The 27,881-nt window shown below is 41.9% G+C and overlaps 2 protein-coding genes across 2 annotated transcripts in view; both read right to left on the bottom strand.

Annotated features, from left to right (window-relative positions):
* RCBTB1 (RCC1 and BTB domain containing protein 1) overlaps positions 1-13,755 on the bottom strand; it is a 61,459-nt gene extending 47,704 nt beyond the window's left edge. Inside the window, exon 1 of the mRNA XM_061607556.1 lies at positions 13,733-13,755. The gene's annotated coding sequence lies outside the window, so the exon portion shown is untranslated. The remainder of the gene's footprint in view (positions 1-13,732) is intronic.
* On the bottom strand, positions 712-27,881 carry EBPL (EBP like). Its single transcript, XM_061607558.1, has 4 exons — positions 27,472-27,881; positions 18,240-18,309; positions 13,733-13,871; positions 712-1,291 (listed from the first exon to the last, which is right to left on the bottom strand). Exons 1-4 carry the CDS (start codon positions 27,691-27,693, stop codon positions 1,054-1,056), a joined length of 669 nt encoding a protein of 222 aa, XP_061463542.1. The 5' UTR covers positions 27,694-27,881; the 3' UTR covers positions 712-1,053.

The following is a 27,881-nucleotide window of genomic DNA, read 5'->3' as shown; positions in this document are numbered from 1 at the left end:
GAGTAAATCCCACTGAACTCAATAAGCATGTAATTATCAAACCTGCCATCTTCCTCCCCTCTCCCTCCCATCCCCCCTCCCCCCCCACAGGGTCACTTTCACCTAAGCATGATTGCAGGGGAGTAAATCCCATTGAACACAATAAGCATTATTGTGTTAAGCATGCATATGGTCAGTCCATTCTCAGCAAACTTGCACAGGATCCCATTTCTTACCTCCCAGATTAAAAAGCAGAGGAATTAACTAAGAGACCAAAAAAAGTTTAATGACATTTGTATAGCCAACTAATATCTTTGGAGATGCAGGTTTTGCCACCACTCACCATATGCTCAGAGGAACATGTTACCAAATTCTTCCAAGCTAAACAGGAAGTGGATTGGACTGTGAAAGACCAACCCAAATTGTGTTTGCATTTTGACAAATTTGTAGAGCAGTCCAATATCTCAGAGAGGAGGTCAGGTGTCCTGCTCCCCTGGTGCATTCACTATAGCTGCCCAAGTTCCCTGCTTTTAAGTTTGATAGAAATATCTGTTGGCTATAGGTACGTTCTTAAACCGCAAGACTTTTTTGCCTATTAGGGCATAATATATAATGTGCACTCAAACAACTCCCGTCCCCCCTACCTGCCTGCCCCCCCATTTGCTCACCTTCCCATCCCCCACCTGCCCACTTGCCCGATCGCTCACCCTCCCATCCCCCCGCCTGCTCTCCTGTCCCCCCCCCCACAATTTGGTAAAATTGACCATCTCACTTTCCAGCAGTCTGCATTTTCCCCACATCCCTATGTACAGTTCTACTACTGCTTCTGTTGCGAGGAGCCTGTGTGACAGGAATGCGAGGAAAGAGTAAACAGTAGAAGTGAGGCATGGGGCTCTAGGAGGGCCTTAGTTGTTGGAAGGAATTGGCCTGGTTCTATCCTAGCATACCAGAAATAGGGAAGGGGGACAGCACAGCAAGGAAGAGGAGTTTTAGGACATTCTGCATTCTGCTCCCCACCACTGTCAGGAGCAGATTACAGTTACAGTTCAAGTACCTACAACTATCTTGCCCTGATCATCGGCATTTTTTGCTATCTGAACAGTCATGATGCATTTTTTTCAGTGCTAACCAAGACTGCACTAGTAGAAATCCAGGGATAACTACCCATATACCATTGAAAAATACCAAATAGACCCACAGATAAAGCCAGTTACTGGTGTTTAGGTTGGGACTTCCAATGAGCCACTCTGGACAAAAAGTCATCCATCCACCATATAATTCACAAATACATAATGTAATCTGTATGAAGTGTCTGCAAGAAAAATAATGACATAAGAACCAAATGTAACACACACGACTAATTTCATTTGAACAGCTTGATAAGCAAATAAAGAGGAAGGTAAATAACTCATTCCAGCTATTAATATAAGAATTGTAGAAGTTCCTTGAACCTTAAGGCAATAAAAACTGCAGTCTTAATCTGAAACAAGTTTCTGGCCTTCATAAATAAATAAATAAATACATTGACTTGAGTGCAGTGTACTAAAAAAAGACATTTACTTGTATATAAAATTCTGTAGAATCATATATACGGATTCTGTGCTGAACAACATTCAGAATCTTTTAAACTTAGACAATAAAACATTTTGGCAGGAAGCCTGTCCCTAGATCTCAAAGCGCACATTCAGAAGGGTACGCCCTCAGTGTTTCCATTCAGTTCCCAACAGACTGCCACAGTAGATAAAAAAAAACCCTGCCGCCCTGGACTCCTGCTGGGAGGAAGGGTGGGATATAAATAAAATAATAAATAAATAAATAAAACACAGTGAGAGCAACGTGGACATGAGGAGTAGGGAAGAGAGTGGATGAACCCTCTAAGAACTACAATTACAGGTAAGCAACTTCTTCTTTGTGGTCTATGTGCAGTCCCATGTATGGGAGAATTGTAAGCTATCTTAACTGGAAGTGAAGCAGATGGGCCTCGTGCAACCACAGAACTCAACACAGCCCTTCCTAAGGATGCATCCATTCATTTCCAAGCATCGAGTGCATAATGTCCGCTGAACGTCGAGGGCTGTGAGCCTGCAACCAGATGGCAGCCTAGCACAGCTCAGGATCAAAACCACATTGAGAGATGCTGTGGAAGGTGCTAAGGCCCTTGTCACGTCATAATGGACTTTGGGATCAGCAGGTAAACCGCTTCTTTTAGAAAGTTGATGGTGGGTGACACCCAGTGAGAAAAACACTGGATCAATATTGGTCGACCCCTCATCATAATAATTGAAAATATGAGTGTCCAGTTTATTTAAAAAGCTAGTTTAAAAAGCCAGGACTCCAACCTATATTCAGCACATACAGTGAGTTCTCCAAGCTAAACAAGGGATTTAAAAAAAAAAACATAGGAAAAAGAACCACCCAATTTAAGTGGAATACTCAGACTACCTTCAGAATAAAAGTCAAAACTAGCTTGATTGCTGCCTTATTTCTATGAAAAAATAAGTAGGATGGCTCTAAATGGGAGGTTAGAGAGTTTGATCACCTTGCTAGCAGAGTAATTGTCACAAGGCAGGCAAAGGTCACGCATGACCATCCACTTGAAAGGCTTTGGCATCAGTCAAGCCAGAAGGATGAAAAGATTCTACAGAGGCAGGGCAGAGCAGCACAAATAAGAGAATGGAGGTTAAATAACTGGTGAGAAAAAAGCACCAGTTGTCAAAAGGATGGTGAACAGTAGAGACAGCCGCTAGATAAATCATGAGTGAATGGAAGGCTAGACCACTGAGCCAAAATATGTTGGACAGTTAGAGAGCTGGGGAGAACATTCCAGAGATGGGAAACCACAACTGAAAAGGCCCTTTCCCTTGTCATCACCCTCCAAACCTCTCTTAGAGGGGGGACCTAAAGAAAACCCTCAGCTAAAGATCTAAGGGTAAGGGTAGCTTCATATCAGGAGAGGCGTTCCAGAAGACATTGAGGTCCTAAGTCTTAAAGAGCTTCAAAGCTCAAAACCAGCACTTTGAATTGGGCTCAGAAGCTTACAGGCAGCCAGTGTAGGTGGAACAGAAGTGGTGATAGCCTTGAACCTGTTAGCCTTGAACCTGTCAACAGTCAAGCGGACACATTCTGCACTAACTGAAGCTTCCAAACAATTTTCAAAGGCAGCCCAACATAAAGCTCATTGCAATAAGCCAACCTTGAGGTTACCAGAGCATAGATTACAGTAGCCAAATTATCCCTGTCCAGATAGGATCATTGTTGGGCCACCAGCATAAACTGATGGAAGGCAGGCACTCCTTGTCACCAGGCCACCTGTGCGTCAAGTGACAGCAGTGGATTTAGGAGAACCCCCAAACTATGAACCTGCTCCTTCAGTGTGACCCCATCTAGAGCAGGCCAAAAACCACTCAGCAGGTCAGTATAACCACTCACCAACAGCATCTCAGTCTTCTCTGGATTAAGCATCAGTTTATTGGCCTTCATCCAGTCCATTATTTCACCCAATTCAGCACATCCGCTGCTTTCCCTGCAGAAGACCGCATGTCGCCAACATACTGATGACAACACACTCCAAAAGACGGTATAATCCCACTCAGCAGTTTCATGTAGATGTTAAACAGCATAGGGGACAGAACCGACCCCTGTAGGACCCCATACTGGAGAACCCATGGAGCAGAGTAATGCTCCTCAGGAACCACCTTCTGGAGCTGGCCATCCAAGTAGAAGTGGGACCACTACAATGTGATACCCCAGTATTTAACCCAGACTGTAGTCCCAGAAGGACACCATGGTCAATGGTATCAAAAGTCACTGAGAGATCAAGGAAGATCCACACAGTCACACTCCCCTCATTTTTCTCCTGATACAGGTCACTGTACAAAGCCAAAACCAGACCTAAATCTCAGATGAAATGGATCTAGAAAACCTGTCTCCTCCTCTTAAGATTACCTTGGTATGATTGACAACCACCCTCTCAAGAACCTTACCCAGAAAGGGGACATTTGCAACTAGACTAAAATAATTAGGATCTTCCAGGTCCAGAGAAGGCTTCTCCAGGAATGGTCTTACTGCCGCCTCCTTCAGGCAGCCTGGGACTGCTCCTTTTTGGAGAAGCATTATTTACCTCCCTGACCCATCCAGCTGTCCTCTCCCTACTGGAATTTATAAGCGAGTGTCAAGGGTCCAAGACAAAAGTGGTTGCACATATCTACATGCTTTCTGCTTCCACCCAAACACATCAGAAAAACCATTGTCTCACAGCCAAACCCTACAATACAACCACATATGATACTCACAACTTAATAATTTAGATCAGGCATTTCTCAGACCACAATACACATTCAATGAAGTGAAAAAACAGGTCAGTAAACCCAGAAATAACTTCTTATAAGAAGAGAAATAAAAAAGACAACAGAACACCACTTCTTGTCACTTATAGTTTTCAAATGAATCAAACATATCATTAATAATCTATGGCCCATCCTAGCCAGTGACACTTCCTTTTCACAGGAATTGGGTGATAAGCCAACCTAAACAACTACTCTCCAGCAGCAACAAGCCACACAACAGAGATGCGGACACAGGGACCGGACCCCGTGGCAGACCCAGATGCCAACTCTCTCTCCATGTCCACTTTGGTAACTGTCGTACAGAATGTCATCTACAACATCAAGGATTCATACATCTCATCTTCCACTGTGATCAATACTATCATGTGTCAACAATACAATACTTTTATGCATTCTACAGAACAATAAAGCCTTTGCCCCTTAAGAAGTTGCTGAACTACAACACCCATCAGCCCAGCATGCATTGCTAATGACCAGGAATAATGGGAGTTGTAATTCAAGAACATCTGGAGGGACAAAGATTCCCCATACCTGCACTAAATGGTCACAAATCTGAAATCAGAAATGGTAATAATGAACAACCAGTGGAAGAATGTTTCAGTCTCCCAGGACACTCTGTAACTGATCTTAAAGTAGCCATATTTGAACAAAGGAACTCTGAAGGGAGGGTGTAACTACTGAATTCATCAAGAGGTTCAGTGCTATTACTTCTGGACTGAATCAGGAAAAGGATTGTACTTGGAAAGGATTTTTTATCACACTACCTCTTGTCAATTGACTTAACAATGTCAGGATGTCTGTGTTATTAACAATTACTGTTTTGTGAATGACTGCAGTTAATTATGTAATTATCACAATGTAAAACAGCCAGCGAAAACCTAGCAACATATTGAAAAGTTATGTTATGGGCAAAAGGCTTGTAAAAATAAAAATGTATTTTCCTACCATCAGTAGCCACAAGGAATTCCAAACTCTAGGAACAATCATTGAGAATGCCCTCTCTCAAGTTCCCATCTAGTGTGCGTCATGTATTATTGGGACAGACAGCAGGGCTGCTCCCCAGGTTATTAAATCTCAGGCAGGCTTATATGTAGACCTGATAAGTTGGACCTCTCCAGTGTTCTTCAGTGAAGGTACCAAGATGGGAAAGAGTTGAGGAGCTTTTTCAGAATTGGTTGTGCAGAGACAGTAGCCTTGACACCTGCTGGATAGAAGATGTGTCTGGATCTACACACGCAATATGTATTTATGTAATAAAAAGCGTGTGTTTACATAAATTGCTAAATTCATTTTCATCCTATATATGCTTATGATATATTATTACATTAATTCACATGCATTACACAACTGCGCACCCCCTCCCCCCAAAGGTAAGCCAGCAAGCTTTAGCTCTCTGGCTCTACTCATGCAAATACCTCACGGCCACATGAGGATGAGGGTCAAAAGTTACTGGGTAAGCACACTTTTCCTTCCCTTTGCTCTTATGTCCCTGCCAAACAGGGAGCTCTAGTCAGCATTCACCCCAAAAGATACTAGGGATGTTGGAGAATTCTTGCTAAAGTTGGACTTGGTACCAAATGATACTATAACTTGCAAGTCTGCTCTCTTTTCAGACCAGCTTTGCTTAGTGTGAACCTGGGCAGCTGTTTTTGCTGCCATTAAAAAAAAAAGGCAAACTGCTGAAATGTGCATTCCCTTAAACTTCTGTGTCACTGAGGTGATAATGGTAGCCACCTGCTTTTCCCTCTTCTTGTTTTGTTAACTCAGAGCAATGGTAGCTATTAACATTCAGTGTTCATTTTTTAGCCTGTCTCCCCCATTGCGTTTTTTTAAACTCATACCACACTTAAAGCAGCAACTTCCAGTCAGCAAATATGTCTGCTTAAAATATGCCTCAAGTAAGTTCTCTTGTCTCTGTCTCTTTAAATTGCCTAATTCATCTTAAATAATCTTAAATAATCCCTTAGATCAAAATAAAATGAAAACGCAGAATATCTAATAAAATCTTCAGTTTCAAAGCAAGACTACATCAAGTGATTCAGCAATTCTAATTCATCCATACCCCACGCTTCAAATCATCCCATCTCCAAAACAATCACCAGTTCTTTAAAAACAAAAAAGACACAGATACTGAAGTTCCCAACCAAATGTTTAAATGCAAAGCTGATGTTTTCAAATACTTATTATTTGGGGAGTGGGGACGGCATTATTTTTTAATCTTCCTAAAACAGTGTCAGGCCTCCTGAACTGAAAACGGAGCCAAGAAAACCTCTGTCACTAAGGCTGCAATCAAATATACACTTACCTGGGAGTACGTCCCACTGAACTCAGTATAGCTTATTTCTGAGGAGATGTGTATTGGATTGCAGCCTAAGGCTGCAATACTACCTGCACTTGTTGTTGTTGTTGTGTGCCTTCAAGTTGATTATGACTTATGGCGACCCTATGAATCAGTGACCTCCAATAGCATCTGTCGTGAACCACCCTGTTCAGATCTTGTAAGTTCAGGTCTGTGGCTTCCTTTATGGAGTCAATCCAACTCTTGTTTGGTCTTCCTCTTTTTCTACTCCCTTCTGTTTTTCCAAGCATTATTGTCTTTTCTAGTGAATCATGTCTTCTCATGATGTGTCCAAAGTATGATAACCTCAGTTTCATCATTTTAGCTTCTAATGATAGTTCTGGTTTAATTTGTTCTAACACCCAATTATTTGTCTTTTTCACAGTCCATGGTATGTGCAAAGCTCTCCACCAACACCACATTTCAAATGCGTTGAATTTTCTCTTACCTGCTTTTTTCACTGTCCAACTTTCACATCCATACAGAGACTGGGAATACCATGGTCTGAATGATCATGACTTTGATGTTCAGTGATACATCTTTGCATTTGAGGACCTTTTCTAGTTCTCTCATAGCTGCCTTCCCCAGTCCTAGCCTTCTTCTAATTTCTTGCCTATGTCTCCATTTTGGTTAATGACTGTGCCAAGGTATTGATAATCCTTGGCAAGTTCAATGTCCTCATTATCGACTTAAAATTACATAAATCTTCTGTTGTTATTACTTTAAGTCTTCTTGACATTCAGCTGTAGTCCTGCTTTTGTGCTTTCCTCTTTAACTTTCATCAGCATTCATTTCAAATCATTACTGGTTTCTGCTAGTAGTATGGTATCATCTGCATATCTTAAATTATTGATATTTCTCCCTCCAATTTTCACACCTCCTTCATCTTGGTCCAATCCTGCTTTCCATATGATATGTTCTGCGTATAGATTAAACAAATAGGGTGATAACATACACCCCTGTCACACACCCTTTCCGATTCGGAACCAATCAGTTTCTCCATAATCTGTCCTTACAGTAGCCTCTTGTGCAGAGTATAGGTTGCGCATCAGGACAATCAGATGCTGTGGCACCCCCATTTCTTTTAAAGCATTCCATAGTTTTTCATGATCTACACAGTCAAAGGCTTTGCTGTAATCTATAAAGCACAGGGTGATTTTCTTCTGAAATTCCTTGGTCCATTCCATTATCCAACATATGTTTGGGATATGATCTCTGGTACCTCTTCCCTTTCTAAATCCAGCTTGGACGTCTGGCATTTCTTGCTCCATATATGGTAAGAGCCTTTGTTGTAGATTTTTGAGCATTACTTTACTTGCATTTATTTATTTATTTATTTATTTGTTAGATTTTTATACCGCCCGACTAGCATAGCTCTCTGGGCGGTGTACAGCAAAAATGCATGGGATATTAAGACAATAGTTCGATCATTACTGCATTCTCTGGGATCCCCTTTCTTTGGAATTGGGATATATATTGAACGCTCCAGTCTGTGGGCCACTGTTTAGTTTTCCAACTTTTTAAACAAATATTTGTCAAAATTTGAACAGATTCAGTCTCAGTAACTTGTAGCAATTCTATTGGTATGCCATTTGTTCCTGGTGATATGTTCCTTCCAAGTATTTTAAGAGCAGCTTACCTCACATTCTTAAATTTCTGGTTCTTCATCATACGGTTCCTCCGTGAATGAATCTGTCATCCTGGCATCTCTTTCATAGAGTTCTTCAGTGTATTGCTTCCATCTTCCTTTTATTTTATCTCGGTCAGTCAGTATGTTCCCCTGTTGATTATTCAACATCCCTACTCTTGGTTTAAATTTCCTTTTCATTTCTCTAATCTTTTGGCATAGGGCTCTTGTTCTGCCTTTTTTGTTGTCCTCTTCTATTTCTATACAATAACTATTGTAATAGTTCTCATTTTCCTACATACTAATTGCTGTATTATTGCATTTAGGGTTCTGACTGTGTTTCTATCTCCTCTTGCTTTTGCTGTCCTTCTCTCTTTAACCATTTGAAGAGTTTCTTCAGTCATCCATTGAGGTCTTTCTTTTTAACTAGAGATACTATCTTTTTACATTCTCATCTGATGATGTCTCTGACCATAATACTTTTGGTTCTCTATCAGCTAGGTTTAAAGCCTCAAATCTGCTCATTATTTGATATTTATATTCTTCTGGGATGTTATTTAAATTGCATTTTGGCATTATGATTTCTTTGTTCTTCTTTAGCTTTTCTCTGATTTTCATTGTTACCAGTTCATGATCTGTACCGCAGTCTGCTCCTGGTCTTGTTTTTGCAGAAAGTATGGAACTTCTCCATCTTCTGCTTCCAATTAAGTGTATTTAAGTGTATTTAAATAAATTGCTAATTTCATTTTCATTCTATATATGCTTATGATTTATTATTACATTAATTCACATGAATTATAAAACTACATGTTTTTTTCCCCCCCAAAGGTAAGTTGGCCAGCTTTAGAAAGACATACTGCATGCATGGGTCCTTTTCTCTGTGTACATGTTGGCTTTTGGATTGCCTCAGAGAGTTTATTATCATATTGAGAGAGGAGGTTAACTTAAGACAGAAAACCATCTTTCTCAGGCTGCAATCCTAACCAAGCGATGTCTTCTTGTTATGTGCCTCTAAGTTGATTACGACTTATGGCGACCCTATGAATCAGCGACCTCCAACAGCATCAGTCATGAACCACCCTGTTCAGATTTTGTAAGCAATGTCTACTCAGAAGTAAGTTCTACTGAATTCAATGGGGCTTACTTCCAGGTAAGTGTGGGTAGTATTGCAGCCTTAGGCTTCAATCCAATACGCATTTACGTGGGAGTAAGTCCCATTGAACCCAATGGAGCTTACTTCTGAGTACACATGTATTGTACAGCCTTAGTGACTGAATTCTTGGCTTCTTTTTCAGTTCAGGGGGTCTGATGCTGTTTTAGTAAGATAAAAAATCTCCCTCTGTCTCCAAATATTACGTATTTGAAAACATCAGCTTTGCATTTAAACAAAATGTGGTTGGGAAGTTTATTCCCTGTGTCTTTTTCTGTTTTAAAAGAAAAACAAACTGGGGGCATGGTGGTAGAGGAAGGTTTTTCAGATTTTTTTAAAAGGTGATCATTCATCATTGCTGTGTGGTGGATTCAACAATAGCAATTCCTGGTTGGTTAAGTTTGGTTGTTTTAACTTTTGATGTTGGTTAAATGTAAGGACAAGGAGTTGAACTCAGTAGTGGTTCAGTTTTCAACTTTCAAAATTACATCACACAACTGAAAATAAAATATATAAATTAAAATTTTAATTTTTGTAAATTGTATTGTTTTTATTGTATTTTTATTGTATTTTTATACCTGTATTTATTTTTCTTTGTAAGCCACCTTGAGGGCCTTTGGCCGAAAGGTGGGGTATAAATAAAATTTAATAATAATAATAATAATAATAATAATAAATAAAATAAGGCTAATTTATTGTGAGGTGGGGAATTTGAGTCTTAGGAAAGATAGTAAACCTGAGAAAAGAGACAGACTTGATGAGCAGTTAACTGCCTCATTTTCATTTAAATACAAAAATATGCAAGAGCAGAAAGAATGCTAATATTGGTAGAAATACCTGTAACAACTGTGGTATTTTTTGAGGAGCAACAAAAAGGATTGGTAAAAGCAAAAGAAATTGGGGGGGGGCACAATGGAACAGTGCTGTTGGCAGATCCAGTGAAAAGAGATTCAAAACAGGACCAAAAAGTGAAGTCCAACCCTAGCTGATACTGAGGTAGATAAGGCCAGAATTGATGATACACAAGTACGAACTGGCCTCTATGGTAGGCAGAGCCTTTGCGTGGTCAAAGAGACCTCATGACTGTCCTGGAAGCCCGTAATGTGGCTGGAGGTGGGGGGGAGTCCAGATTGGGAAGCAAGCATCCACCAGGTGCCCCTTGCCCAAGAAGAATATGCAATAGTCTTGGCTATTGAATGGGAGGGAGTTTGTAGCCAGAGCATGCACACTTTTTAAGCAGTGTTCATTGCACCATGGATGCCCGGCAAGCACTGAGAAGGCATGAGGCTGGTGTGAAGATCACTGAAGTGAAATAAAATTTACATTTGAAAGGGAGAAAGGACTAAAAATAGAGGAAAGGGAAAATAAAAGAAAAATTGGGGAAAGCAAAAGCTAGCTTTTCCATGTAGCTAATTTATCAGAGATAAAGTTCCAACAGTGCAACTGGTGCACTGATCAAGAAGGAACTTTAGACATGTGCCCTGAGAAGAGGGTGGCAAGCCTCTCACCAAAACTTTTCCCTGCGAAGCTATGGAATATTCTGAACATTGTACAGGCATAGAGTTCATGTATGGGACTACACAGAGAATCTGAAGAACTAGAGATCAAAGACAGGTATAAACTGATAACAGACACTTTAACATTGTCTATGTTAACACTGTTCCAGCCTCCTTCTCCCATTTTCAATATTTCTTTCTCCCTCTCATTAAAACTAATCTCATTGGGATTCTGAGAACTGTAGCTTCTCCTACTGCTACTGGCCAGCCAGCTCTGCTCTTCCCACACCTAATTCCTTTCCTGGCCAGAGCTCTGCAAAGGGGTTCTAAACTGGGTCCTGGACCACATGCCCAAGCCAGCTATTGACCCTCTCCCCTTCCTATCCTGGCCAGAGCAGAAGCGCCCCAAAGAAGCCCTTTTCAAAAGGCCTTGCTTCTAGAATGGGTCCTGCATGTGTGCCAGCCAGCTCATCCTCCTTGCCTCACCCTTCCACCCATGTGGGGCCAACAGGATCCAGTCGGCAGTGGCTCCTAAAACACACAGCAGGGATGGGTGCTATGTGGTCAATTCTCAGAGATTGCTGCCTCAAGCCAATGTAGGCTGTCATCAGCATGGGCGCCTCCCAAGCATGAGGCCCAGGCTGCTGCTCTGATTCTCCCACTCCCAGAGGGAGGCTGATGAGGGACCCTCTGAACTCCTGGACCCTCAGCCAGTGCCCCACCTGGCCAACCATTGGAACTAGGGCTGATTTTTCTATGCAACTGTAAGAATTAAACTTTTGTTTTTACAGTGAAAGTGAGAGGCAACACAGAGAGTACAATCCTAACTATGTCTACTCATAAGTACATTCTGCAGAATAGAGTGGGGCAGTAAATGGAGTTAGGATTGCACCAAAGAGAGGGATGTGGAGCTTGGTAGGAAGATTGGAAGGCGTTCCCTGCTTTCTTAATTACATAATAGTTGGTTCACTGGCTGGCCTATAAGTAAGAAAAGCTACTTATTTTCTGCCAAAAAGCTGCACTGGAGGTGCAAGAACAGTAAGAAAGAAACCTGAAACTACGTAACTTTATTCTGAGATATAACCTTGCTGTAGTGCAACATTTTTATTTATTTATATTATCCCCTTTTCCTGTGCAAAGATATTGGGAAAAGATCAGCAGCAAGTTTATAAGTTCAATATATGATATATTTTGTTTCATCTACACTGTTAATAGTGTTTGTGTTAAATAGGCATTTCTGCACAGCAGCAATATACACAATTATATCAGAAGCATAAGATAGGAGTTGTAAGGCTTGCACTGCTTATCAGTCATTTTCCTTGTTTAGGCTGAAATCCTAATCCCATTTACCTACGAGTAAACTCTGCTGAATTCAACAGGACTTACTTAGATGACATGGCTAGACTGCGCTATTATGTATCTTCTTCATGGAGAAGCAAGCAAATTTGATTTGCATATGTTCTGGTGGAGTACATGCGCTCAATCACTCTGCCAACCCCAGCCCACAAGCCTGAGGAAGCTATTCAAATAATGAGATAAAATGCCTTATTCTTGTTTTTTAAATAAAGTTTCCAAGACAGAAGGTAATATAAAATAAACTATAGATATATTATATAAATGATATTTCCCCTGCTTTTACATGTAAAAAAATTATGAGCCACTTTTTAGGGTAAAGCCCTGCCCAGGTGCATCACAGACAGCACATTAAAAAAAAACAACTCTGAATTTACAATCACCCTCTAGCACTCATCATTTCAAAAATTCAAAATGCTTTATTGATTTTATTTGACAAATGGTGGCTGCCATATCAGTTAAAATTTGTTTTAAAGGGGTGGGGCCAAGAGGGAGGAGTGTGATTTGAGGAGGAAAGCAAGGGGACAATGGGCCCGCTAATAGCTTGTGCCCAAAGACCCCCAGAAACTTGGAACTGGTCCTGAGAAAGTTTAATATGCTCTATAGACTGAGAAAATTAGTACATTAAACTACTAAATTAAAAATGTCTCCACAATTTTATAATCTTCTCACATGTTAATTTAAAAATTCACTACAGTAGGGCCCCACTCATACAGCAGGTTAGGTTCCAGACCCCCACCGAAAAGCGGATCAGCTGTAGCGCACGAGGGTCTGGAACCTAACCCGCTGATCGCTACAGCTGATCTTCCCCTCTTCCAGCGCAATCAGCTGAAGTGCGGGAGTCTGATCGCCCCAAGGAGAAGAAGATCACCTGTAGCGCTCTACAGCTGATGTTCCCCTCTTCCAGCGCAATCAGCTTGAGCGCGGGAGTCTGATTGCCCCAAGGAGGAGAAGATCAGATGGAGAGCTGGGAGCTCCAGCCTCCCCTCCAGCTGATCGCCCCGCTGGCGCTGTATTAGCGGAACGCCAAAAAGCAGGGCGCCGAGAAGTGGGGCCCTACTGTATTAATTTTCAGGGGCTGACTATTTTTTAATCATTTGAATTTAGCATGATCCAGTCCCTGTAAACTCTGTGAAACACAACTTCTAATTTGTTTCTGGGGACATTGTCCCTCAACTGCACTAGAAGCTTCACAGAGAACATGAGTGTGCATTCTATATAACTACAAATTTTCAATGATCATTTTTTATTTCTGGCCAGATTACAAGCAACTGTGATTTCTTCACAGTTACCACTCATATCTTGTTTTAGACTGCTTTTGATATTTTGCAGCTTGAAATTAACATCACATATTTGGATTTAGTTTGCATCCGCAGTATATAGAACACAAGAGAATGAAAAGTTATAACATAGAAGTATTCTGTGTCTCGTAAAAATACTTGCCTGTAATGCTTCCGTTTGACAATAGCGTAAATGAGGATCAATGCCAAAAGGCCATCCAGAAAAACCGTTAGTATCTCCAGTGAGACAATAGTGGGATCAGAGTGCAGCCACCTTGCATCTGCTCTGCCATATTCTTTCCCTATATAAGATTAAATGTACCGTTAGCCTCTTGTAATGAATCAGCATAAATTAAATACCTGAAAGGAACAGGAGAAAGGACTGTGACCAGCAATTTTCTTTTTCTATTCTAGATCATAATGTGGATGGTGGGAGGACACATCCATGCACCTGTGTTTGGCCAACAGACACTATTAAAATGCCAGTTTATTTTTTTTCTAGCACTCAGAACTGCAAAGACTTTTAAAGCTATAATTGGGGAAATGACTAAAAGCAATCTGAAATGGGGAAAGAGGTTGCTTGGGTATCATTGTTCTTTGAATAGGTTCTGTATGTAACCACAGATATGGGAAAGTTCTTGCACAGTCCATAGATGAGACCTGTTAAGACAGCTCTGGAAGCTCTGAAGTGCTGGCTTCTCTCTTGCTGTGTGGAGAGCTTGGGCTTACATGGGATGAGAGGGTTAAATACAGACATTGTCCCCTTGCTCACTTCCGTATAGTGACGGCTGCACAGAGCAGGACCCAGGAAGAGATTTCAACCCTGAGGCTTGAGAGTCTACATAGAGAGTCCTATCAAGGGAGTGGACGGTGGGTTATTAGAATCCCCTCAAAGAACAATGGGTAAGCAACTTTTTCTTTATAGGTTCTGTACAGTCCCACATATATAGAGATAAGTGAGCACATCACTTGGAGGGGGGGGGAAGTACGAAATAGTCAAACAGTACATTCAGGATCATTTCTATCTAAGCTTCCTTCACGTATTTCCTGGATATTCAAGCATAATCTTACCAAATGTTGAGTAGCAGGAGCTGCATAAATATCAACATGAATAAATCCTCTGCTGAAGGCTATGGGGTGTCATCAATCTAGTAAAGAGTGTGAAGGTGTGGTTTGAGCAGGGATTGAGGTCAACTGTCTGCATGATACAGCTGTGGGAGATTGCTTTCACTAGCCAGGGAGAGTAACTTTCAGTCAAACTGGGAATGCCTTTAATTGGACATCTGCAGACAATGAAGAAGTCTGACAAAGAGGTTTAAGTTCTGTCACCCAAGAAATGTAGAGGTTGTTCTTCATCTGAACCAGGAGACAGAAACAGTGGCAGAACCAGGCACTGACACAGTCTTGGACTGAAGTGGGAATCTGGCAGATGGACCACCTCGCCTTTGAAAAACGGCAACTATGATTAGTCTACCCACATAGCAGAGATTTTGCTGATGTGGGGAGCCAACATAAAAACTCCTCAAAGAGCAACTTCATAAGATAAACAAAAAAAGTGACACATTGCCAGAAGCAAGAAGGGCTTCCATATCAAAAAAGCTAATAATAGTAATAATAATACAGGCAGATCTCAGTGTAGAAGTTTAACAGACTGTGGGAGTGCTTTAAGAAGACCACAAAGAAAGTGTTTGACAACAGGTGCTAAAAGAGGGAGACAACCCCTTCAACAGCCTTCCCAACCTGGTGCCCTCCAGATGTTTTGTGCTACAATAGGCTGTAGTCCTAGGTTATGGTCTGAAGGCACATGGGGCCACCACCTTGCTGAAGCTAAGCAGGTCTGCATCTGGTCAGTGCCTGGATGGGAGACCGCCTGGGAACACAGGTATGCTGCCTTGGGGTCTATGATGAAAGAAAGGCAAGGCATAAATGCAATAAACAAACAAATAAATAAAAAACATCCAATCATCCCTGACCAATGGTCATCTGGCTGAACTGATGGGAATTGTAGTCCAAGACATCTAGAGGGCACCAGTTTGGGGAAGGCTGCTCTTCAAATATGTTGAAACCCAAGATGGCCATCACATGGACTTTTATGGATGATCAGGAAAGGCTGGCATTCAGTAGATAAAGAAGACAGGTAGTACAGAGGGGGGGAAAGGAGATTTGGGGGTCATATCTTTGCGTGGTTCAGAAAACAAGGGTAGAGACATGCTTACTGTTCTACACGGTCCAGTGTCTCCCCACCTCTCTTTCGGGGGCACACAACACTAGACAAACCCCACCCCTTTTTACTGTAAAACCTGGTGGAATCAGCTCGACTTTTATAAAATGCAGCTTCAAATAGATTTTGCAACTGATTGGCAGATCAACCCGTTGACCCTCCAGGTGTGGCTAATGGAAACACTTTGCTGTAGGAGACTAGTGTGCTCACAATCCAAACCTCTTCTATTTGGATGCATAAAACTTGCACACACAAGCATTTAACGCAATCTTACAGACACCATCCCCTATTAGGGAAAGTGAAGGAACCATGCCCATCGATGAAGTGGCTGTTTGGGTGTAGGGTCTGGCCACTAATCAAAATCAAAAGATGTGCTTGGTGTGTGGAGGAAGATATTGAACATGCTGTCTTACTAGCTACCTGTGATAGTCTATTTCAGCAAGAATGACATCTCTACAGCATCTTAAAATAGTGCTTAGCTGAAAATCCCTTTCTCTTCCACAGCCCCATTCACAGGCTGTGAAACTGATAAGGCCTTTTTAGCCACGGGTGGGTGGGTGGGTGGGGCTTACTGGGAGACAAGTAGTGCTGAGAACTGTTTCCTTTGCTTTCAAAACTTAAAGACTTCTGCTTCAATTATGCTATGTCATAATGCAGCATCATTCCAGGAACATGGGACGGGGGAGGTGACAGCACTTCCCCAACTCCTCCTACTGGGAGAAAGGGCAGGATATAAATTTAATAAATAATAATAATAATTCCACTGAAATGATCATCATGGCATAGCATCACATAAACAGGCATTTTGTGGGCACATGGCAGCCTATAAGACCACTGTTTTAGGGGAGAAGGTTCTTCTAACCCCATTTTTTAAAAAGTCATTTATTCTGCCCCTGGAAAAAACTGGGGGAGGGGTTGCTTGCCGTTTTGCCTTGCAATCTCTGTTTTCTGATAAAAATGGGAGAGGGAGCTTCAGCTCTGCTCTACCTTAGACAAACACACTGGCCTGGTTTGCATGTCATACTAAGCCTAGCTATGGCTTAGCATGAATGTGGGCTTTCAGAAAAGAGATCCCAGGCACTTCACTCATCCCTAGTCAGTTTGCTGGTGCACCGAGCTAAGCCACAGTTGACGTAAATGAACCTGTTCTCATGGTGTAGCATTAAAACCTGCGCTCTCCAGACTACCAGGAGAACTAAGCCACAAGCCTGGGCTTGGACAACTTGCTAAGGCAAACCATGACTTAGCTAAGTGTGGCGCAGTAGCAAAACAACTAGGGAGGAACACAATACCTGCAATCTCCTCTCCCAGAAACCCCACGCCCATGCTAAGCCATGGTTTAGCTTAGTGTGACATGTGAACCAGGCCATTGTGACATAAAGCTCTTTGGGCCAGAATCATCTTCATTTTATTCATGATTCATTTTATTTATTATTTTATTTCATCAAATACATGATGCATCTGATGAAATTTTTGCAATCAGAGAAAAAAGTGTCGGAGATGAGGAAACTCCAAGTATTTAAATTTCAAAGCTTGGAAAAGTTACTTTTTTGAACTACAGCTCCCATCAGCCCCAGCCAGCATGGCCAGTGGATTGGGCTGATGGGAGTTGCAGTTCAAAAAAGTAACTTTTCCAAGCTCTATTTAATTTCCATGTTTGACGGTCAATATTATACCAATACTTGCTGTTAACTTTCAAGACCAGTTAATCTCCTTGAAACTCTGTGTTGTACTACAGAAACTTATTTTTGCCAAACAATCTTGTTACATGACAATTTAGAAAAGCCAAATTCCTTTATTTTAATCAGCTTCCGTAGCTAAAGTTTCCATTCGCTTTGCTTATTTAAAAACCAGTACTTACACACTTATAAAATACTTTTAAAATGCAGAAATTAATTGAAGCATATATACTTGCTTAATTGTAGAAACAGGCAACTGGTGATAGTATCAGTGGAATTTTAATAGGTTAAATTAATCCTCAAACTGGAGATCATTATCAGGTTATCTGGCAAAAGGCAAGTCTTACATTGGAGAAGACTTCCAGCAAAGAATAGTGGGGCTGTGTCATATGTATTAAAAACAGTATGAGATTATAATATATGGAAAGTTGTTATGTGGTTAATTATTATTTAAAAATGATTTTTTTGCCCTCATTGTTTGCTAAGAAACAAGATTAGAAACTAGTTAAACATATGAAAGTTGAGCTTCATACAAACCTTATAGAAGCTGCAGATTTTACAGAAGTATTTCAAAGGTCATATACAATCATAGTAAAACTCTCTGCCAGTATGCTGGAACTTAAAGCAAAGAAGCACCCATTTTATAAAATTCATTATCAATTTTCAAACCAAAATAGAACATCTAAGCTTATGAATTCTAGAGCATTTGAAGAGTATCAGAATTTGTTTCCAGAGAGCATGTTCCTTTTTTACTTTCACAGAATACTTACACAGTGAAGCAATTATGTTGTCTGATCTTGAAACACTGCTCGCTAGTGACAGGTAAACAAATAGGCCCTCCTGTGGGGAAACAGCAAACAACTCACATATTACTTACCAGTGATATGCTTATCATTAGTACAGTGGGTATGCTTAAGTAGGTAGAGAGATAAGACACTGCACTCCTGTGGTGTCCATATTGGTAGAGGCAGATCACCCAGCATGAGGGGCGTTTGTCCTCAAATCCACTATTTAGTTTTTCCCACCTGAATGAATGGCAGTATTTATACTCCTTGGGGTAGGAAAAATTTAGAATTCAATAATAGTAGAGTTGGAAGAGGCCTATAAGGCCATAGAGTCCAATCCCCGGGTCAATGCAGGAATCCAACTTAAAGCATACCTGACAGGTGGCTGTCCAGCTGCCTCCTGAATGCCTTCAGTACAAGAGAGCCCACCACCTCCCTATGTAATTTGTTTCATTGTTGTACCGCTCTAACAGTCAGGATGTTTTTCCTGATGTTCAATCGAAATGTGGCTTCCTGGTACTTGAGCCCATCATTCCATGTCCTACACTCTGGGATGATCAAGAAGAGATCCTGGCCCTCCTCTGTGTGGCAACCTTTCAAGTACTTGAAGAGTATGATCATATCTCCCCTCTTCGCAAGGCTAAACATGCCCAGTTCTTTCAGTCTCTCCTCATAGGGCTTTGTTTCTACTCATCTGGTCATGCTAGTTGCCCTCCTCTGAACCTGTTCCAGTTTGTCTGCATCCTTCTTAAAGTACGATGTCCAGAACTGGATGCTGTACTCAGGATGAGGCCTAACCAGTACCGAATAGAGGGGAACCAATACTTCATGTGATCTGGAAATGATACGTCTGTTAATGCAGCCTAAAATAGCATTTGCCTTTTTTGCAGCCACATTGCACTGTTGGCTCATATTCAGGTTGTTATCAACAACAATCCCAAGATCTGTCTCATATGTAGTATTGCTGAGCCAAGTATTCCCCATCTTATAACTTTGTATTTGTTTTTTTTCCTAGGTGTAGAACTTTGCACTTACCCCTGTTAATTTCATTCGGTTGTTTTCAGCCCAATGTTCCAGCCTATCAAGTTCCCTTTGAATTTTGTTTCTGTCTTCCAGGATATTAGCTATCCCTCCCAATTCTGTATCATCTGCACATTTGGTAAGTGCTCCCTGCAACTCCCAATCCCAGGTTATTAATAAAAAGGTTGAAGACCTCTAGGTCCAGGACTGAGCCCTGCGGTACCCTGCTCGTTACCCCCCCCCCGTTTGAGAAGAAACCCTTAATAAGCACTCTTTGCGTATGATTCTGTAGCCAACTTTGCATCCACTTGATAGTTGTTTCATCCAGCCCATATTTAGCTAGCTTCCTAATCAGAGTATCATGGGGCACTTTGTCAAAAGCTTTGCTGAACTCGAGACATATTATGTCCACAGCATTCCCACATTCTACCAGGGAGGTTACCCGATCAACAAATGAGATAAGATTAGTCTGGCAGGATATGCTCTTGATAAATCCATATTGGCTTTTACTAATCACTGCATTATTTTCAAGGTGCTTACAGTTTGATTGCTTTATAATCTGCTCCAGAATTTCCCCAGGGATTGATATCAGGCTGACTAATCTGTAGTTCCCAGTTTCCTCCCTTTACCCCTTTTTGAAGATAGGGACAACATTAGCCCTCTTCCAGTCATCTGGCACTTCACCCATCCTCCACAATTTTGCAAAGATAATAGATAGTGGTTCTGAGAGCTCTTCAGCCAGTTCCTTCAATACTCTGCTCCGCCAGGAGCCTGTGTTGTTGTTGTAGCACACTCCTTTGTCTGTGTCCTCAAGATGAGTGCACCTACATTTTCTTTTTCTTACTCCCCAGTAGGGGTATTTGGGAAAGCAGTCTTTTACTTTCTGGTCCATGCATGCAGATCTGCCAGCTGAGCTGGCATTCAAACAGACTAGAGGCTCCTGGACAGCAACTGGATGAAATGGATCTTTTCTCCAACCCCTCTTTCACCAGTTTCCACTGAGCTAAACGCAGCCAGTGATCACATATGTAAGATACATATTTACACAAATGTGTGCATTGGCAACACTTTACCATCTCCACTGCAACTGCAGAATGTTGGCCAGCAGAACTCTTTTGAGTGATGAAATTTTTTCTCTATGTAGCTCAGGAACTAGCCCCTGAAAGCCTGCTGTGTCCAATTTGCATTACATTTTGCAAATAAAATTGCCCACATTAATACCAATTTGTACACCATAGTTTTGACATAGTCAGTGATGGATGCAGCAAGGACACTGTCTAATCATATTGACTGGGATACTTTTCAATTTGTGCAACCTGACAATGCAGACAAATTATTTGGAGAATTGAAAAGGTAGTAGTTAAACCTCTGCTTAAAAATCCAAATTTGGATCCTATTGTTACAATGGGTTAAAAATTAAAATGTCACTGAAATAAAATCAATTGATGCGAAATATAACATATGCTTGCTTTGTGCAAAATACAGGAATTTCTGTTTATCTGCTTCTTCAGCAATTAGAGATGCTATTGCTAGCTTGTGGGACCAAAGGTCAAGGATAAAGGAAGTCTGAAGATGAGAACAGAGAAGTGGAAAATTAAACAATTTTAGGAAAGCATTGCATCATGTATTCTTGATTACTAATGTACTTTGAGCTTGTGAAACCTTAAAGATTATGAATATGACGCGTTAATAGCCTATAAATATGATACTTGTCAACTGTTCGAGAGAGCCACTTGATTGAGGCCCTCCCTTTGCAAAGGTATATTAAAGGCACACATTTACTGTTGTCTGGTCTCGTCTCTATTCCTTATTGGCATCTCAAGGAATTGAGAGCCTATATCAGTCAGGCCTCCATTCAGGCCTGGTTCTTTTGTAACACTATGATCCTGGATAATTATATTGTCAGCCCTATGAAGAGAGACTGAAAGAACTGGGCATGTTTAGCTTTGAGAAGAGAAGACGGAGGGGAGATATGATAGCACTCTTCAAATACTTGAAAGGTTGCAACAGAGGAGGGCCAGGATCTCTTCTTGATCATCCCAGACTGCAGGACACAAAATAATGGGCTCAAGTTACAGGAAGCCTGATTTCAGCTGAACATCAGGAAAAACTTCCTGTTATAGCAGTACAACAATTGAACCAATTACCTAGGGAGGTGGTGAGCTCTCCAACACTGAAGGTATTCAGTTGATGGCCTTATCGGACTGATTTGGGTATGTTCCAAACTGGCTTCTGCCCTGGATATGGAATGGAAACAGTCTTGGTCACGCCAGTAGATGACTTATGCTGATTAATAGGGGAACTGCAATCCTGTTGGTTGTCCCAGACCTCTCAGCTTTCAGTATCATCTATCATATTATGCTTCCAGGCTGTCTTGCTGGAGTGAATATTGGAAGCATGGCGTTATGCCAACACCAGTCCTTCCTGTAGAGATGGATCCACAAAGGGATGCTGGGAATCTCCTAGTTTGCCTCAGGGTTCCCCATACCTTTTAACATCTACATGAAGTCCCTTGAAGTTTGAGCTATGAAGGTGACACATAGATCTCCCTTTTCTACCTATTAATTCAAGGAAGGCTGTGGAACTCTTCAACAGATATTTGGAGACAGTTTTGGGATGGATAAAACTAATCTCACTGGCACACTTGCATTTCAGACCGCTGTTACTCTGCTGCTGTGCTGCTTAAAACAAATTTAGCACACACACAGCAACAGTTATTCAGAGTCCCACCCCTGCAGCAACTTCTTACAAGCCTTCCAAAGGCAGGAAGGTGGTGGGATAGCTGATAACACCCCAACCATGATGTTATTCCACCTCCCCTAGATCTCATTTCAAGTACTCAGAAATGTTGTACAGTACTCCTTTCCCAGCTTTGCCAATCAGCTGCTGCCTGTTAACTGCTCTGCATGTAAATGTATGTTTGATAAAGAATGACAACTCTACTCAGGGTCTAAAGCTATGTTCACAAGGGGACATTAACAGGCACATGAGTTGGACAGATTCAATTTTTCTGTGGGTGTATTTGTCCACACATAAGTGCTCTACATTTTTTTGCCCCTACTACCTATATCCATGAGAGCCAGTGTGGTGTAGTGACTAGAGTGTTGGACTACGACCTGGGTTTGAATCCCCACACAGCCATGAAGCTCACTGGGTGACCTTGGGCCAGTTACTGCCTCTCAGCCTCAGAGGAAGGCAATGATAACCCCCCTCTGAATATGGCTTACCATGAAAACCCTATTCATAGGGTTGCCATAAGTCAAAATCGACTTGAAGGCAGTCCATTTCCATTTTACCTATATCCATGTTTCCCCGCCCACCATAATGGGCGGTGCTTGATGGGTTGTTTGTACATTGTTGTGTGTTCCCTTAATTACTACTTTCCTGTTCTCTATTACTTTTATCCCAACTATGCATGCACCATAGGTATTTCTGTACCTGCGCACACGCACCTTTTATAATAAAAACATTTCCCCTGGAAGTGTGCAAGAGCAATTGTTTCCACCATGTTTTGCAATGGCCAAAATGGAGAGTTGTGTATTTTAGGAGGGAAAGGGGAGTAGGTGAGGAGATAACATAGATGATGGTAATGAAGTAGTAGTAGGAGTAGTAGTAGTTTGCCCTTTATCTCCTCCTCCCAGTTTGTGTGTTGCCTCTCTTCAACATGAATGCAACAGCAGAAAGGGAGAGGAGGGGGTGGAATCCACCAGTTAATTAATTAATTACATTTGTATACCGCCCCATAGCCGAAGCTCTCTGGGCAGTTTACAACAATTAAAACATTAAAAACAAATATATAAATTTAAAAACACACACAAAAAAACAATTTAAAAAACACATGCTAAAAGGCCTGGGAGAAGACAAAAGTCTTGACCTGGCACCGAAAAGAGAACAGTGATGGCCAAGACAGGTCTTTATCTGCCCGATACAGGTCTTTATCTGCCCCACATCTGACTTCATATATGATGTGGGGTGTAGAGCAGGTGGGTATGGTTTGGCCAAAATGGCCTTGCAGGCCAAATGGGGAGATGGCCCAGAGGCATTCTGTCTAAAGCAGATATGGAGAACAACCCCATCCAGAAAAGGCATATTACCCAGTTCCTGGACCCAGGAACCGTATCATCGTAGGACCTCTGCTTTGCCAGGATGTAATTTTAGTTTATTGGCCTTCATCCTTTTCTAAGTTTTTCTCATCCTTTTCTGTTTTACACTTCAAAACAACTATGCCATGAGAATACTTTGTACAGATTGATCTTTTAAACATTCAGCTTTGCAGCAATGAAGTTCATTATGATCACTCATGACAACAGCTACCTGGCTGGCCACATTAAATCCTGATGGGCTAATTCAATTTTTTTTTAGTACAACCAATTTTTTTTAAAGGATCAGATTCACGCAAAAGGAATGTAATGAACATAAAGCAACAACTTTGGAGATTATGTGCAAGTCTTCCCAATACCCATAGCATCTTCCATTGTAATTAGAGCTGAGGTCCTCTAGAGCCTCTGCCCAGATTTATCCCTCAGGCGCAACACAGTTTTAAAATACACACTGAAATCTCAAATCTCGTGGTGAGTGGAGGTCCTTTTCCTTCCTACGGCTGAAGAAATCACTGCATTTTAATTCTTTTATGAAGGTTTCTAGCAACTAAAGAAGTGGTTCCCCCTCCCTGCAGTGTCTCCTGTTTTAATTCACTTCACCCTAAAATGCATATTTTATACTTCCTAATATGCTGCAATGGGAACGCGAATCACCCCCTTCCCACTCAAGTGAGGTGAAAGCTGCTCTTAAAATACTTGGAAGAAACAAATCACCAGGAACAGATGGCATACCAATAAAGTTGCTATAAACTACCGAGACTGAAACTGTCCAAATTTTGACAAATATTTGTCAACAGATATGGAAAACTAAACAATGGCCCACAGACAGGAAACATTCAATATACATCCCAATTCCAAAGAAAGGGGATCCCAGGGAATGCAGTAATTATTGAACTCTTGCCTTAATATCCCATGCAAATAAAGGAATGCTCAAGATTCTACAACAAAGGCTCTTACCATATATGGAGCAAGAAATGCCAGACGTCCAAGCTGGATTCAGAAATGAAAGAGGTACCAGAGATCATATTGCAAACATACGTTGGATAATGGAATGGAGCAAGGAATTTCAGAAGAAAATTACCCTGTGCTTTATAGATTACAGCAAAGCCTTTGACTGTGTAGATCATGAAAAACTATGGAATGCTTTAAAAGAAATGGGGGTGCCACAGCATCTGATTGTCCTGATGCGCAACCTATACTCTGGACAAGAGGCAACTGTAAGGACAGAAAATGGACAAACTGATTGGTTCCCAATTGGAAAGGGTGTGTGACAGGGGTGTATTTTATCACCCTATTTGTTTAATCTATATGCAGAACACATCATACGGAAAGCGGGACTGGACCAAGATGAAGGAGGTGTGAAAATTGGAGGGAGAAATATCAATAATTTAAGATATTCAACCATACTACTAGCAGAAACCAGTAACGATTTGAAACGAATGCTGATGAAAGTTAAAGAGGAAAGCACAAGAGGACGACTGCAGATGAACTTCAATAAGACTAAAGTAATGACAACAGAAGATTTATGTAACTTTAAAGTTGACAACAAGGACATTGAACTTGTCAAGGATTATCAATACCTTGGCACAGTCATTAACCTAAATGGAGACAATAGTCAAGAAATTAGAAGGTGGCTAGGACTGGGGAGGGCAGCTATGAGAGAACTAGAAAAGGTCTTCAAATGCAAAGATGTATCACTGAACATCAAAGTCATGATCATTCAGACCATGGTATTCCCGATCTCTATGTATGAATGTGAAAGTTGGACAGTGAAAAAAGCAGATAAGAGAAAATTCAACTCATTTGAAATGTGGTGTTATAGGAGAGCTTTGCACATACCATGGACTGTGAAAAAAAACAAATAATTGGATGTTAGAGCAAATTAAACCACTAGAAGCTAAAATGATGAACTGAGGTTATCATATTTTGGACACATTATGAGAAGACGATTCACTAGAAAAGATCATAATGCTGGGAAAAACAGAAAGGAGTAGTAAAAGAGGAAGACCAAACAAGAGTTGGATTGACTCCATAAAGGAAGCCACAGACCTGAACTTACAAGATCTGAACAGGGTGGTTTATGCTCTTGGAGGTCACTGATTCATAGGGTTGCCATAGGTCGTAATTGACTTGAAGGCACATAACAACAACAAGGCTGAGGTCCCTAGAATGAAAATGGTTGAGGTCTCCTCAGATGAAAACAGATGGTGAACAAGAAGACCAAGAATGTGATGACACCCACAAAAACATTATTTCAGATTGCGCTCCAGGGTCCACACTTACACTGATCTCACTTTTCAATGCAAACTGATCTTACTTTTATTTTTCTTATCAGATTATCATATCAGGATGGGGATGGTGTTGAGGACAACATGAAAACATGCACACATGGGTAGCATCAAATACACACTAAACTGCTGTGTGTATACACCTGGAGAAGGGCTGTATTACACTTCAGGTATGAGTGCAAAAGGAGATTAGAGATGGGTCCTCCTCCTAGGAAGCAGGCTGGAGGCTGATCTCTACCACCCATCAGCTGCTGTAAAACAGTTCCAGAAGAATCTCTTTCGATGGCTTTGGATCATCCTACCTCCCCACCCCCTTTCTTTTTTCCAATAGAATAAAGCAGATCTAGGGAAAAGCATCCTGCTTTTCAGAATTGCCTGAGGCATGAAGAGAAATCTGGGAAGTCTCATTCACCAACAGCTACATGGACCCGGAACTGCTGAGCGTCTGCAAAGTGGTTTGTGTGTTCAGCTACTTGCCTTATTAGCAAGACTATTACTGTGCAAATGTGGTCAAAGAGGGAAAATACCAGTGGCACTCACTTGGGGAAGATTCCATGGTAGGACTGAACCTTTATGATATTACCAGAATTAACTGGTGTGCCTCCTAAATAGCGCTGTGAAGTCGATTGGGAAAAAACTGTCTCTCCACTTTTTTCCAGTCCCTCCCCAAAATGGGAAAAGAACTTTCCCCCCAAAATGTTCCAGTTTTCACATCTCTGCTCCCAAGAGTGCTGTAGAATCCTTGAAGCTTCACTGGTTTACTACTGTAGTAAGCTATCTAAATCAGGCAAATAATGTGTTTACAAACATAAGGAGTTCTGATCAGACCTGCATCTATCTAGTCCAGCACTGTGTTTACCACAAAAGCTGATAATGTGTCTCCGGGAAGCTCACCCCCAGGACATGAGCGCAATAGAACTGCTTTTGTTCCTCAACATACCACCTCTGAATCTGGAGGTTCTAGTCCTCATGACTTATAACCACGGATATATTTTTCCTCCATGAATTTGTCTAATCCTCATTTAACCCTATCTGAACTTGTAGTCACAATTACATCTTGCAACAGGCATCAAAAGGGCAAGTCTCAATAAAACAGACCACCCCCAGATTAAGATAGTTGGAGGGTCCTGATCTAATTCCCAAAATAGAGCCTCCCCTCCCACAGAAAGAAAAGCATGAAATAAGGTGCCTCAAAGGATGCATTGTGGTATCTTAAGTTTAAGGCATAAAAGTTTATTGTGGCATAAGCTTTTATGGATTACCCAAAAAACCCAACCTTCTGAGCACCTGTTGTTTCACAACTTTCAGCAAAAACAAAAACGAAACTAGTCTCCCAACTTTAATAAAGAAAAAGGTAATACTCTGAGCATGTGCACTTTCCATTTTAAGCTCACTTAATTCTTCATTGTTTTTGCTCACTGCCCGCCTTCTTCCCCGTTGAAGCCCCCCATAGTTACTGTTTGGGATCCGTTCTGCAATGCACGGCATCTGGATTGCAGGGGAGGAGCCCTTTGCTACCCAGCCTCAGGCAACAAAACCTCTCGCTCCGGTCCTGTCAATACAGCGGGATGTAGGGGAACTGGCCCTAACGAGGGAGGCGAAAAAGACACGGGGGCGCTGCTACTCTCTGGGTAGCTGAGAGGACCAAGCGAGGCTTCCAAGTGAGCAAGAGCCCAACAAACGCAAGCTCTAACTGATGCCAATCTGGCCCCACGATATCTACCATCCCCGAAAGACAGGCACGTCGAGGGCAAGGGAGACGGAGGCCCCCCTTCCCAGCCGGGAGCTCCTCCGCCCTCCTTCTCTCACCAGGACGCCATGGACCAGCGCGTCGTAGCAGAGCCAGCTCAACACCCAGCGGTCCAGCGGGGAGGCTCCCTCGCGCCGGCCCAGCCGCGAGCCCGAGAGCCACGCCAGGCCCAGCAGGGCCGCGCACGCGGCTAACGACGCTGCCGACGCTCGGCTGAACAGCTGCGCGGGAGCAGCTGCCTCGGCTTGAAGCCGGAGCTCCGCTTGCCCTGCCGCCGCCATGCTCGGAGCCCGGAGAAAGGCAGCTGGCCGAGGGCGGAGCTCCCGGCCTGCGTGATGCTTCCGCGCCCGCTGACGGCAGCGAACAGCCGCCTCTTTCGTGCCTAAGGAACTCCGCTGGAAAGACGACTACCGTATATACTGTAACAAAAGCTGCCGTGCGCTAGAGTTCTCTCCGTGAGGGATTCTTG

Source organism: Rhineura floridana, chromosome 2 (assembly GCF_030035675.1).
Source record: "Rhineura floridana isolate rRhiFlo1 chromosome 2, rRhiFlo1.hap2, whole genome shotgun sequence".
NCBI classification, from domain to species: Eukaryota; Metazoa; Chordata; class Lepidosauria; order Squamata; family Rhineuridae; genus Rhineura; species Rhineura floridana.
The sequence above is the reverse complement of the archived record's forward strand: the minus strand, read 5'-3'. Positions and strand labels throughout refer to the sequence as shown.

Excerpts from the sequence above, each read along its gene's own strand:
- EBPL (XM_061607558.1), bottom strand. The coding sequence starts at position 27,693 with ATGGCGGCGGCAGGGCAAGCGGAGCTCCGGCTTCAAGCCGAGGCAGCT. Across the intron at positions 13,872-18,239 it reads CAACATAATTGCTTCACTGT|GGAAAGAATATGGCAGAGCA; the intron begins GTAAGTATTCTG and ends AATCTTATATAG. Across the intron at positions 1,292-13,732 it reads GTCAAACGGAAGCATTACAG|ACACTTCATACAGATTACAT; the intron begins GCAAGTATTTTT and ends TTTTTCTTGCAG.